This window comes from Bombina bombina, chromosome 8 (genome assembly GCF_027579735.1).
Source record: "Bombina bombina isolate aBomBom1 chromosome 8, aBomBom1.pri, whole genome shotgun sequence".
NCBI classification, from domain to species: domain Eukaryota; kingdom Metazoa; phylum Chordata; class Amphibia; order Anura; family Bombinatoridae; genus Bombina; species Bombina bombina.
The window spans coordinates 177882576-177896617 of record NC_069506.1 but is presented as its reverse complement, the minus strand read 5'-3'; the positions used below and the strand labels follow the sequence as shown (position 1 = coordinate 177896617).

The 14042-nt window shown below is 37.5% G+C and overlaps 1 protein-coding gene across 1 annotated transcript in view; it reads left to right on the top strand.

Annotated features, from left to right (window-relative positions):
* The window catches only part of LOC128638919 (immunoglobulin superfamily member 1), a 50400-nt gene extending 36686 nt beyond the window's left edge, over positions 1-13714 (top strand). The window contains exons 3-5 of the mRNA XM_053691047.1: positions 7669-7953; positions 12246-12527; positions 13518-13714. Coding sequence (XP_053547022.1) covers positions 7669-7953; positions 12246-12527; positions 13518-13714 — 764 coding nt within the window. The remainder of the gene's footprint in view (positions 1-7668; positions 7954-12245; positions 12528-13517) is intronic.
* Positions 13715-14042: the final 328 nt, after the last annotated feature.

The following is a 14042-nucleotide window of genomic DNA, read 5'->3' as shown; positions in this document are numbered from 1 at the left end:
TACAGCAACATTAAAGGAGCTGCAGGAATATCTGGCAAGTACTTGCTGTGTGGTACATGTGACAACAATCTCCCTTATTCTTCATATGTCTGGGCTATGAGGTAGAGTGGCAAGATGGAAGCCTTTTCTCATGAAGAAAAACATCCAAGCCCAGCTAAATTAGCAAAAACACATCTGAAGTCTCCCAAAAGCATGTGAGAAAAGGTGTTATGGTCTGATGAAACCAAGGTTGAACTTTTTGGCAATAATTCCAAAAGATATGTTTGGCGCAAAAACAACACTGTATATCACCGAAAAGAACACCATACCCACAGTGAAGCATGGTGGTGGTAGCATCATGCTTTGGCATTTGCTTTCAAGGTAAAGGGAATTATGAACAGTTCCAAATACTACCAGTCAATATTGGCACAAAACCTTCAGGCTTCTGCTAGAAAGCTGAACATGAAGAGGAAGTTCATCTTTCAGCATAACAACGACCCAAAGCATACATCCAAATCAACAAAGGAATGGCTTCACCAGAAGAAGATTAAAGTTTTGGAATGGCCCAGCCAGAGCCCAGACCTGAATCCTATCGAAAATCTGTGGGGTGATCTGAAGAGGGCTGTGCACAGGAGATGCCCTCGCAATCTGACAGATTTGGAGTTTTTGCAAAGAAGAGTGGGCAAATCTTGCCAAGTCAAGGTGTGCCATGCTGATAGACTCATACCCAAAAAGACTGTGTGCTATAATAAAATCAAAAGGTGCTCCAACAAAGTATTAGTGTGCACACTTATGCAACCATATTATTTTATTTTTTATTTTTACTTCCATTCACCTAAAAGATTTCAGTTTGTTTTTCAATTGAGTTGTACAGTTTATAGGTCACGTTAAAGGTGGAAAAAGTTCTGCAATGATTTATCTTTATCTCATCTTTTTACATCACAGAAACATGCCATTTTAACAGGGGTGTGTAGACTTTTTATACCCACTGTGTGTATATATATATATATATATATATGTGTGTGTGTGTTTATACATAGGTATTTATGTGTTTATATGTGTATACATGTATGTAAATACATATATACACACATAAATAGATCTGTACACACACATATAAATATACCTATATATATATATCTATATATATATATATATATTATACATACACATATTTAGACATATACATGTATGCATATATATGTTACAGCCCCTTGCAGCCCTTTTTTTTCAAACACCTTATACCATCTATCTTTGAGTCCTTAAAGCGGCAGTCTACACCAGAATTGTTATTGTTTAAAAAGATAGATAACTCTTTATTACCTATTCCCTAGTTTTGCATAACCAACACAGTTACTGTATCTCACAAAAGTGAGTACACCCCTCACATTTTTGTAAATATTTTATTATATCTTTTCAAGTGACAACACTGAAGAAATGACACTTTGCTACAATGTAAAGTAGTGAGTGTACAGCCTGTATAACATTGTAAATTTGCTGTCCCCTCAAAATACCTCAACACACAGCCATTAATGTCTAAACCGTTGGCAACAAAAGTGAGTACACCCCTAAGTGGAAATGTCCAAATTGGGCCCAATTAGCCATTTTCCCTCCCCAGTGTCATGTGACTCGTTAGTGTTAAAAGGTCTCAAGTGTGAATGGGGATCAGGTGTGTTAAATTTGGTGTTATCGCTCTCACATTCTCTCATACTGGCCACTGGAAGTTCAACATGGCACCTCATGGCAAAGAACTCTCTGAGTATCTGAAAAAAATAATTGTTGCTCTACATAAAGATGGCCTAGGCTATAAGAAGATTGCCAAGACCCTGAAACTGATATGCAGCACGGTGGGCAAGACCATACAGTGGTTTTACAGGACAGCTTCCACTCAGAACAGGCCTTGCTATGGTCGACCAAAGAAGTTGAGTGCATGTGCTCAGCATCATATCCAGAGGTTGTCTTTGGGAAATAGACGTATGAGTGCTGCCAGCATTGCTGCAGAGGTTGAAGGGGTGGGGGGTCAGCTTTTCAGTGCTCAGACCATACACCGCACACTGCATCAAATTGATCTGCATGGCTGTTGCCCCAGAAGGAAGCCTCTTCTAAATATGATGCACAAGAAAGCCCCCAAACAGTTTGCTGAAGGCAAGCAGACTAAGGACATGGATTACTGGAACTATGTCCTGTGATAAATGTATTTGGTTCAAATGGTGTCAATTGTGTGTCGTGGCAAACAGGTGAGGAGTACAAAGACAAGTGTGTCTTGTCTACAGTCAAGCATGGTGGTGGGAGTGTCATGGTCTGGGCGTGCATGAGTGCTGCCAGCACTGGGGAGCTACAGTTCATTGAGGGAACCATGAATGCCAACATTTACTGTGACATACTCCTTTCGGAGACTGGGCCGCAGGGCAGTATTCCAACATGATAACGACCCCAAACACACCTCCAAGATGACCACTGCCTTGCTAAAGAATCTTAGGGTAAAGGTAATGGACTGGCCAAGCATGTTTTCAGACCTAAACCCTATTGAGCATCTGTGGGGCATCCTCAAATGGAAGGTGGTGGAGCGTAAGGTCTCTAACATCCACCAGCTCTGTGATGGCATCATGGATGAGTGGAAGAGGACTCCAGTGGCAACCTGTGAAGCTCTGGTGAACTCCATGCCCAAGAGGGTTAAGGCAGTGCTGGAAAATAATGGTGGCCACACGAAATATTGACACTTTGGACCTAATTTGGACATTTCCACTTAGGGGTGTACTCACTTTTGTTGCCAACGGTTTAGACATGAATGGCTGTGTGTTGAGTTATTTTGAGGGGACAGCAAATTTACACTGTTATACAGGCTGTACACTCGCTACTTTACATTGTAGCAAAGTGTAATTTCTTCATTGTTAGTAACATAGTAACATAGTAGATGAGGTTGAAAAAAGACAGAAGTCCATCAAGTTCAACCTATACAAATTTAAAATACTTACAAAAAGCTCCAGTTAAGCTTAAATAATTCCACTAAAAGGTGACCCATTTAATACTAGCAATCATATCTATGAATTGTGTTTATAGACAGAAATGTATCCAAACAATTTTTAAATGTATCTAGGGTATTGGCATTCACTACCTCCTTTGGTAATGAGTTCCACAATTTTATTGCTCTTACAGTGAAAAAACATTTCTGTTACAGGAGATTAAATCTCCTTTCCTCCAACCTTAAATTGTGACCTCTTGTCACAAACAATTTTCTTGTAATTAACAGAGCTTCTGCCATCTCTGTACATGGGTCTTGAATATATTTATATAAAGTAATCATGTCACCTCTCAAGCGCCTTTTTTCTAAAGAAAACAGACCCAGTTTGGCTAGCCTCTCCTCATAGCTTAAATTTTCCAATTCCCTTATTAGCTTTGTGGACCTTCTCTGAACTTTTTCTAGTTCTGCAATATCTTTTTTTTTGCAATCGGTCCACAGAACTGCACTCCATACTCAAGGTGAGGTCTTACCAGGGCTTTATATAGTGACAGAATTATGCTTTCCTCCCTTAAATCAATGCCTCTTTTAATACATGCTAGTATTTTATTAGCCTTTGAAGCCGCTGCTCTGCATTGTGCACGCATCTTTAGCTTGTTATCTATTACTACCCCCAAATCCCCTTCCTCCTCTGTTTGGCTATGTCTTGTCCCATTTAAATAATACATTGCCTGCTTATGTACAACATAGAACCTTGCATTTTCCTTTATTAAATCTCATTTTCCATTTACCTGCCCATACTTCTATTTTTTGCAAGTCCCTTTGTAACGAAAGTTCATCCTGCTCTGACCTAATGACTTTACTTAACTTAGTATCATCTGCAAAAATAGAGATGTCGCTATTTAATCCTTGCTCCAAGTCATTTATAAAAAAATTAAAAAGAACAGGGCCCAGTAATGATCCCTGGGGGACTCCACTGATTACCTTTGTCCAATCTGAGTATGATTCATTTACTACTACTCGTTGCTCCCTATCTTTTATCTTTTGTCACATGAAAAGATATAATAAAATATTTACAAAAATGTGAGGGGTGTACTCACTTTTGTCAGATATTGTATATTAATATATGTTTTACCTCTGTGATTACCTTGTATCTCTGCCTCTGGAGAGTGCCCCCTTATCTCAGTGCTTTTGACAGACATACATTTTAGCCAATCAGTGCAGACTCCTAAATAATTCCACAGAGAGTGAGCACAATGTTATCTATATGACACACATGAACTAGTACAGTCTTACTCTGAAAACCTTCCAAAATGCTCTGAGCTAAAAGGCAGTTTTCAATGGTTAGAAATCAGTTTGAACCTACCTAGGTTTAGCTTTTCAAAATTACCCCCAAGGGAACAAAGGAAATTTGAGGATACAAGTAAATTTGAAAGTTGTTTAAAATTGGATGTCCTATCTGAATCATGAAAGTTTAATTTTGACTAGACTGTCCCTTTCATTTTTTGTTATTAATGTGTTTATTTTTAATGCTTTTTATCAGATAGTGTTTATATGAGTATAACTGTATTTTTACATGTACGTTTACCTTTATGCAAGCTCTGAAGTTGCTCTAACCCAAAGCACATTAAATTAAATTGCGCACAAGAAAACACGTTTATTTTTAACTCATTATATGCCTGCTATTTTGATCATGTGCAAAAAAGTCCATATCGCTTGAGCGCTACAGTTAGCACACCGCTCGTAATCTAGTCCATAATGTGAACTTGCACATGCTTAGTAGTAGCTGGTGCCTCAAAAAGTGTGCATATAAAAAGACTGTGCACAGTTTTCTAATGGAAGTAAATTTGAAATTTGTTGCATGAAAGTTTAGCATCCCTTTAAATATTATTGGTATTATAAAACTTGATTTTCTTCATACTGAAAAGCTCAGTGACTTTGGTGGCACTATGATAATGATGCTACCTTTGTCACAAGTTAGTTTTTAAAATTATTGCCCTACTAGAACTGCCTGGTCAACTTTAAGTGCTTATTATTATGAAGTGGAAGCTTCTAGGAGCAACAGAAGCCCAGTCACCAAGTGGAAAACCACGTCAACTGACAAAGCAGAGCCACAGAGAGCTGATCAAGTAACCCTAACATCTGCTCTATCACTCACTTCAGATTTCTAAACTGCATCTGAAACCAACATCAGCACAAGAACTGTGTAAAGGGGCTTCATGAAATAGTTTTTTAAGGACTGGCAGCTGTAAACAAGCCTCAAAACAACATGCTGCAGTGAAGAATGCCACCACTGGACTCTGGAGCAGTGGAAATGGAGAGCTGAATCATGCGTCACTATCTAAAAGTCTGATGGAAGAATCTGGTTGTGGTGGATGTCAGGAGAATGCTACCTACCTAATATAGACATAGTGCCATCTGTAAAGTTTGGTGGAGGAGATATAATGGTCTGAGCTGTTTTTACGAGTTCTAGACAACTGGGTGATTTCAGTTTTGGGCTCCATATACTAAGCAACGTAAGCTGCTTTGGTGCTCTTGCAGGACAGGTTGACACATCAGACCACTGCTTTTTACAATGTCCATGACCTCTGAGTTGGTTTTGAGAAATCACAGCGTACACCGTACATCCTACTCAAGCCTTTCTTTTGTACGATTGATCGCACACACAAAAGGGGCAGTATTACACACTTGCTTGAGTGTGTAATGATGCAAAGCTGTGTGGACAAGTGCTCAAGTAGAGAACCTTGTCTGTGCGCTGTTTCATACATTTGGCACTTTGTTGCAACAGTTTGGGGAAGGCCCTTTCCTGTTCCAGTTTGACTGTGCTTCTTTGTGCAAAGAGGTCTATGAAGACTTGGTTTGACAAGTTTAGTGTGGAGTAACTTGAGTGACCTACGCAGAGTCCTAACCTCAGTCATATTGAAACCACTGGGATGAATTGGAATGTTGATTGCTAGACAGACCGCTGCTCCATAACCCTGTCTGCCTGCTCTGAGCAGGCGGACAGGAATCGCCACAATTCAACCTGATCGAGTACGATCGGGTTGATTGACACCTCCCTGCTGGCGGCCCATTGGCAGCGAGTCTGCAGGGGGCGGCGTTGCACCACCAGCTCTTGTGAGCTGCTGGTGCAATGCTGAATACAGGGAGCGTATTGCTCTCCGCATTCAACGAGGTCTTGCGGACCTGATCTGCACTGTCGGATCAGGTCCGCAAGATCTTTGATACATAGGCCCCAAAGCATGCGATTTTAAACAACTTTTCAATTTACTACTTTAATCTAATTTGCATCATTTTATATGTATCCTTTGTTGAAAAGCATACCTAGGTAGGCACAGAAGTAGCAATGCACTATTAGGAGATAGCTGCACATATATGCCTCTTCTAATTGGCTCATCTGATGTGTTCAGCTAGCTCCCAGTAGCTCCCAGTTGTGCATTGTTGCTCCCTTAATGAAGAATACTAAGAGAATGAAACACATTTGATAATAGAAGTAAACTGGAAAAAAAACTGTATGCTCTAGCTGAATAATACAATAAAATGTTGTGTTTTATGTCCTTTAAATGCTTAATTGCTTTAGCTTCAATGGTCCCATTGAGGATTAGTATTGTCCCAATAGACAACTATGCCTATTTACATGTTCAGATGATGTGTTGTAGAAAATCAAAATGTGTATCTACTTCATTGAAAAAACTGCACAGAACTGTAATCTACGTTTGGAATAATCCTCAATCGAACCATTGCACTATTAGTGGGATGGTTTCCCCTTGATACTCCATAGCATCGATAACACTGATCTCTCACTAATATCCAATTCTAGAGAAGTACGAATCGATGGGTGGATGTTTTGGGGCTTTTAATAAAACAATCAGAAGCAAGAGCTTTATTCTCCTCCGTTGCCACTGTCATGGGCCTTCCAGAATGTGGTGCATTGTGTAGGAGTCTGATTTGTTTGTTGCAATGTTTAATGCTCTGAATGTTCTAATTTTCAACAATGTTTAATCCTTTCATCCTTACGTAATTTACTTGCCATAATCCATAGGTATAATAGAAATTTGTAACTTAAAGGGACATGATACCCAAATGTGTAAGTACTTGAAACGAATGCAGCATAGCTTTAAAAAGCTAACTAGAAAATTTCGCCTGAACATCTCCACGTAAAAAAGGAAGATATTTTACCTCAAATTTCCTAAGTATTCACTTTAAGCAGCCAGCCATGATGCTTGTCCCAGGACAAGCTAGGGAGTGTGTATCTGTCATGTGCAGGCACAGTCATGTTATTTTCCTATTCAGTTTAGAAATGTTTAATAGGTTCTCTATATGGCACCATATATATAATTTTACTTACATACCACCAAAGAGCAAGAATTTCATGCTACTTACATTTAGCTTATTTTCATGTATTTTGAAAAAGTACATTGTATGTTTCTAAATGAAGAGCCTATATACCTATATATATGTAGACATACATAGTACATTATGTTGCAGGAGTTTCGTTATGTGTACAGTATTTAATTATGAGACATGGTTAAGCTAGGGATCAACCAACTACAATACAAATTAAAATACTACTGGGCCAACTCAACCTTGCATCCTTTATTACGAAGCAAAATATTTTTAAGCTGTATTATATTTGCTGTAGTGTTTTTCTTTCTCCAGAACTAAATGTTATTATTTTTTATTTTTCCCGAACTTTTATTTTATGCTTTTTTCCTTTTTACATTTTGCAGATACCCTCAAAGAACCAAATATAATAGTTGAACCACATATGATTGTCCAGCCGGGACAAGTTGTCACAATAACATGCAGTACTCTCTACTCAGATGTAATGTTTTCCTTTTATAAAAATAATGTTTTACTTATGGAGGATACTAAAGGCGGAAATTATTCTTCATATCAAATTAAAAATGCAAGAGAAAAAGACATGGGACAATATTCATGTTGCTACAGAAAAAAAATAGACAATAAAATAATTCATTCTGAGTCAAGCAATCCTTTGCTGATACAAATTAAAGGTAATACTGCTGAACTATTATATAATACCAATTGTTATTAATAATATTATTGCATCATATTTTATAATTTGTTGCATATTTGTTTAAAATGGATTATACCAAGTCACCGCTAGCCATACATGTAGAATAGTATAGTACAAATTTAATCTATCACCTTAAAGGGACAGTCTACTCCAAAAATGTTATTGCTTAGAAGATAGTTAATTCCTTTATTACCAATTCTCCAGTTTTGCACAGCAAACACGGTTATTTTAATATACTTTTAACCTCTGTGATTACCTTGCATCTAAGCCTCTTTTGACTGCCCCCTGATCACATGGCTATTTATTTATTATCTATTGACTTGCATTTTAGCCAATTACTCATAAATAACTCCATGGGTGTGAGCACAATGTTATCTATATGACCCATATGAACTAGCAGTCTCCTGCTGTGAAAAGTAAATGAAAAAGCTTCTGATAAGAGGCTGTCTGTAGTGGCTTAGAAACAGGCAGAGATTTAGAGATTTAAATGTGATAAAGTATGTTACTATAACAATGATGGTTTTGCAAAGCTGGGGAATGGGTAGTAAAGACATTATCTATCCTTTTAAACCCTTAAAGGGACAGTCTAGTCAATAATACAATTTAATTATTCAGATAGGGCATGTCATTTAAAACAATTTTTTTAATTTACTTTTATCATACATTTTGCTTTGTTCTCTTGGTATTTTTAGTTAAAAGTTAAACCTAGGTAGGCTCATATGCTAATTTCTTAGCCCTTTAAGGCCACCTCTTTCTGAATGCATTTTGAAAATTTGTGACCACTAGAGGGTGTTCATGTGTGCCATATAGATAACATTGTGGTCACGCCCGTAGATTTACTTAGGAGTCAGCACTGATTGACGAAAATGCAAGTCTGTCAAAAGAACTAAAATAAGGGGGCAGTCTTAGATACACGGTAATCACAGAGGTAAACAGTGTATTAATAGAACTGTGTTGATTATGCAAAGCTGGGGAATGGGTAATCAAGGGATTATCTATCTTCTTAAACAATAAAAATTCTAGTGTATGTGCCTGGTTGTTACGTTATTTTTGCCTATAATAGCGTGGGTCTCACTGTCAGCAGCAAGACCGTGCTATTACACCGCCCTAATCCTGCAGGTTTCCTGAAATAGCATGGTCTCGCCTTTGGTAGCGAAATCCCACTATTAAAAGTACAAGCCCTGTAATCAAACGTGTTAAAAATGAATACAACTTACATTGCATGTTCTAAGATATTTGACTGGGAAGAGCTCAAACACGTGTGTGCGCTAACCCTTCTCTGGGCAAATACGTATGTACACACAAATATACATAAATCCATTTGCTGTCAAATACCTGAATAGTAAACATGAAAAAGCTAATTTATTCAATATTAATATAAGGGTGACATGGTGATATTGGTCCGGTGAGTGTTTTGCATGAGGAAGCTCTGGAAGGATCACTGTCAGCCAGATTACGAGTTTTGCGTTATGACTCAAAAAGTATCGTTATGACCCGTAACAATGCTTTTTCCCTAACGATGCTATTACAAGTCTTGTCAGAATAGCTGTACCGCACACCTTTTTGGCTGTCACGCAACATCAGTACCGCACTTTCAGCTAGATTACAAGTTATGGTCTTATGGCTGCTCGCTAATTTCGTGTACGTTATTTTCATCGCTCACCTTTTATAGCGCTCCTAATACAGGTTTGCAAAAACCCGGTGTGTGCGGGCGATATGGTTGCGTTGAGCTCCATGCTTCACCCAAATACAAGCAGTGTTTTGACGTGCTTGTGCACGATTTCCCCATAGACATCAATGGGGAGAGTCGGCTAAAAAAAAGTCTAACACCTGCAATCGCGGAATGAAAAGCTCCGTAATGCACCCCCTTTGATGTCTATGGGGAAAGGAAAACTTACTTTTAAACCTAACACCCTAACATAAAAACCACATCTAAACACCCCTATTCTGCTGCCCCTAACATCGCCGCCACCTACATAAAACTATTAACCCCTAATCTGCCGCTCCCGATATCGCCGCCACCTACATACAGTTATTAACCCCTAATCTGCTGCCCCTAACATCGCCGCCACCTACGTAAAACTATTAACCCCTAATCTGCCGCCCTTAACATCACCGCCACCTACATTACAGTTATTAACCCCTAATCTGCCGCCCCAATGTCGTTGCCACTATACTAAAGTTATTAACCCCAAAACATCTGGCCTCCAACATCACTAACACTAAATAAATATATTATCTCCTAAAGCTAACCCTAATGTAACCCTAACCCTAACCCTAATGTAACCCTAACACCCCCTAACTTAAATATAATTAAAATAAATCTAAATAAAACTTACAATTATTACCTAAATAATTCCTATTTAAAACAAAATACAAACTTACCTGTAAAATAAAACCTAAGCTAGATACAATATAACTAATAGTTATATTGTAGCTATCTTAGGTTTTATTTGTATTTCACAAGTAAGTTTGTATTTATTTTAACTAGGTAGACTAGTTGTTAAATGGTTATTAACAATTTTACTAGCTACCTAGTTAAAATAAATACAAAGTTACCTGTAAAATAAAACCTAACCTGCCTTACGCTAAAACCTAACATTACAATAAAATAAATTAAATTAATCAAATACATTTATCTAAATTACAAAAAAATACAAAATGATCAAAAATAAAAATGAATTACTCCTAATCTAATAGCCCTATCAAAATAAAAAAGCCCCCACAAAATAAAAAAAATTCTAGCCTACACTAAACTGCCAATGGCCCTTAAAAGGGCCTTTTGCGGGGTATTGCCCCAAATAAATCAGCTATTTTACCTGTTAAAAAACAAACAACCCCCCATCAGTAAAACCCACAACCCACACAACCAAACCCCCCAAATAAAAACCTATCTAAATAAACCTAAGCTAACCATTGCCCTGAAAAGAGTATTTTGATGGGCATTGCCCTTAAACAGGCATTTAGCTCTTTTACTGCCCAAACCCTAAGCTAAAAATAAAACCCACCCAATAAACCCTTAAAAAACCTAACACTAACCCCCCGACGATCCACTTACAGTTTTCGAAGACCGGACATCCGTCCTAATCCAAGCGGCAGAAGTCCTCATCGAAGCCGGCAGAAGTCTTCATCCAAGTGGGCCGAAGTCCTCATTGAAGCTGGCAGAAGTCTTCATTCAAGCGGGCAGAAGTCTTCATCCAGACGGCATCTTCTATCTTCATCCATCCGGCGCTGAGCTGGTCCATCTTCAAGATATTATTAGCGGAGCATCCTTTTCTTACGATGGTCAACGTAGAATGAAGGTTCCCTTTAAGGTACATCATCCAAGATGGCGTCCCTTACATTCCGATTGGCTGATAGAATTCTATCAGCCAATAGGAATTAAAGGGGAAACAATTATATTGGCTGTTGCAATCAGGCAATAGGATTGAGCTTTCATCCTATTGGCTGATCCAATCAGCCAATAGGATTGAGCTTGCATTCTATTGGCTATTCCAATCAGCCAAAAGAATGGTTAGTCTGACTAGACTTTACTGATTGTTGACATCTGGTTGTTGACATCTGGGTTGTACCTTGGGTACCCCGCTTAGCATCACTCCAGTAGTATGTCATTAGTACACAATTTCTCATGTGTTGTGTATTATACTAGCAAGACTTTTCCAACCTCATTTGGTAGTAAAGGAACATTTTAGAGTAAATATAAAAAGCTCTGAGCATTTACATTTGAAATAAATGTAATTTTATTAGGTGCTGAATTTCTTCAAAAAGGTTGTTAACATGTAGTCAATGATTTCCTACTGGAACATCCACCCCCATTCCGCTCCAGATATAGATATGGCCGTTGATTGAAGGATATTATTATTATTATTATTATTATTCTGAATCTACTTTATTTATAAAGTGCCAACAAATTCTGAATGGGTACAAAGGATAAAAGAATAAGGATGATACAATATTTTTGAGACAAAACAAAATGTATCTTACAAGTACAGGAGGAATTGAGGGCCCTATTCCAGGGGGAAGCACATGATTGTATGCCTGCTTCTCATTTGTACACCTTCTGTATCCTCATCTAGATTGGCCTGTATTTATTTAGGGAAAACGTAGTAAAATAAAGGATTTTTTAAAAAAAACAACAACAAAAAATGAGTGTTCTAAATAAAATGAGTATTTTGTTCACACTTGAATGCCCCTTTAAATGCATGTTATCTAAAACAAACCTTTTAATTAATAATTGATTGTGCATTATCATCTTATTAAATATTTTAGAAATTCCAAAACCTTCTATTGCTTGGGAAGCAGATCCAAATGGAAATGGAACTGTCAGAATTTTCTGCAGAACACCAAGTAAATACAATAAAATATGGTTTCAACTGTTGATGGATGAAGAAAATCTTGTGGATGAAGTGACAGTTGTGAACAAGGATTATGGGATGTTTGTCATTAATGATCCAGCTCAAATTAAGCAGAACTTTTACTGCACATATAAGATAATGATCGATTACAATTATGCGTATTCTAAACTAAGTTATCCTTTGTCCATTGTGGAAGGTAAGTGTTGTAAGAAAAACATCCACATATTAAAGTAGTAACTGATTATTCTATAAAAATCCACATACATTAAGGTGATTTTTCCATAGACACATTTTCCCATAAATTCTAAATAAAATGTATATATTTGTTAATAAACTGCTAGTAAAAATGTTTATATTTTACCTCTTCAGAAAATGTTTAAATCTTTCACAGAATTTTAATAAACAATGTTAAAGGGACATGAAACCCCAAAATGTTCTAACTTAATTCAGATAGAGCATACAATTTTAAACAACTTTTCAATTTACTTCTACTATGTAATTTGCTTAATTCTCTTCTTATTGTTTGTTGAAAAAACAGCAAAGCACTACTGGGAGATAGTTAATACATTGTGGCTGATTTACCAACCCCGTATCGGCCCCAATGCCTCTCTTTCCAACCGTGCCTTCAGGCTCGCCGGAAACAGGAGTTAAGAAGCAGGTCCTGTACTCGTCCTCCTCCTCTGAGGTGGCGGATATCAATCTGCCCGATTGCATATGATCAGGATGATTGACACCCCCTGCTAGCAGCCGATTGGCCACGAATTTGCAGGGGGCGGCATTACACAAGCATTTCACCAGAACTGCTTGTGCAATGTTAAATACTGACAGGGTATTCAGCGATGTCGGATGGACATGATCCGCTACAGCAGACCATGACTGTCTGACAGTTCGTAAATCGGCCCCATTGAGTAATCCAATAACATGAGACATGTATGTGCAGCCACCAGTCAGCGACTACTTAGCCTACCCAGGTATCCTTTTAACAAAGGATAACAAGACAACTAAACAAATTAGATAATGGAAGTAAATTGGAAAGTTGTTTAAAAACATATGTCATATCTGAATCATAAGTGAATATAAATTGTGTTTCATGTTCCTTTAATCATGCATGAGCACTATTGCCTTACACATTGCTAATGTTTGCTTTGATAAAGTATTAATACAATGTTCATCTCATTTCCAGCAGGTGATGATGATTATACCACGCATAACTCAATCCGCCTTCTGCTCTCAACAGCTATCTTCATTTTTATGGGTATCATTCTATATAAACATTTTCATACTTTGCAGAGGATTAAACAGCCACCTCTACCAGAACGTTCTCTGAGTCAGCTTGCCAGGGGCATGAAGGAAACAGATGTTATAATGGATACGTACCAATAGCGGGAGAACTCGTCAATCAGTTTGTTCCGTGCTTTCTATTTTACAAGAGGGCCACAATTTATCAAATATATCATATAACAGTCTGCTTGCCTGATCCTCTTTTTAACTAACTTATAAAAACATAGAAAAATATTTGATCTTATATTTTTAGTTTATATCGACAGCGTTAAGAAGTGATGAGCTGCTCACTCTAATACTAATATTTTTAGTTTATATTTATTCTAATTTTACGTCAGTCTTAAAGTGAATGTAAACTTTCAAGACAGTGCCCGGTTTTTAAAAATACTATTAAAAACAGGGGCACTTTAATTCATGAAAGTTTACATTT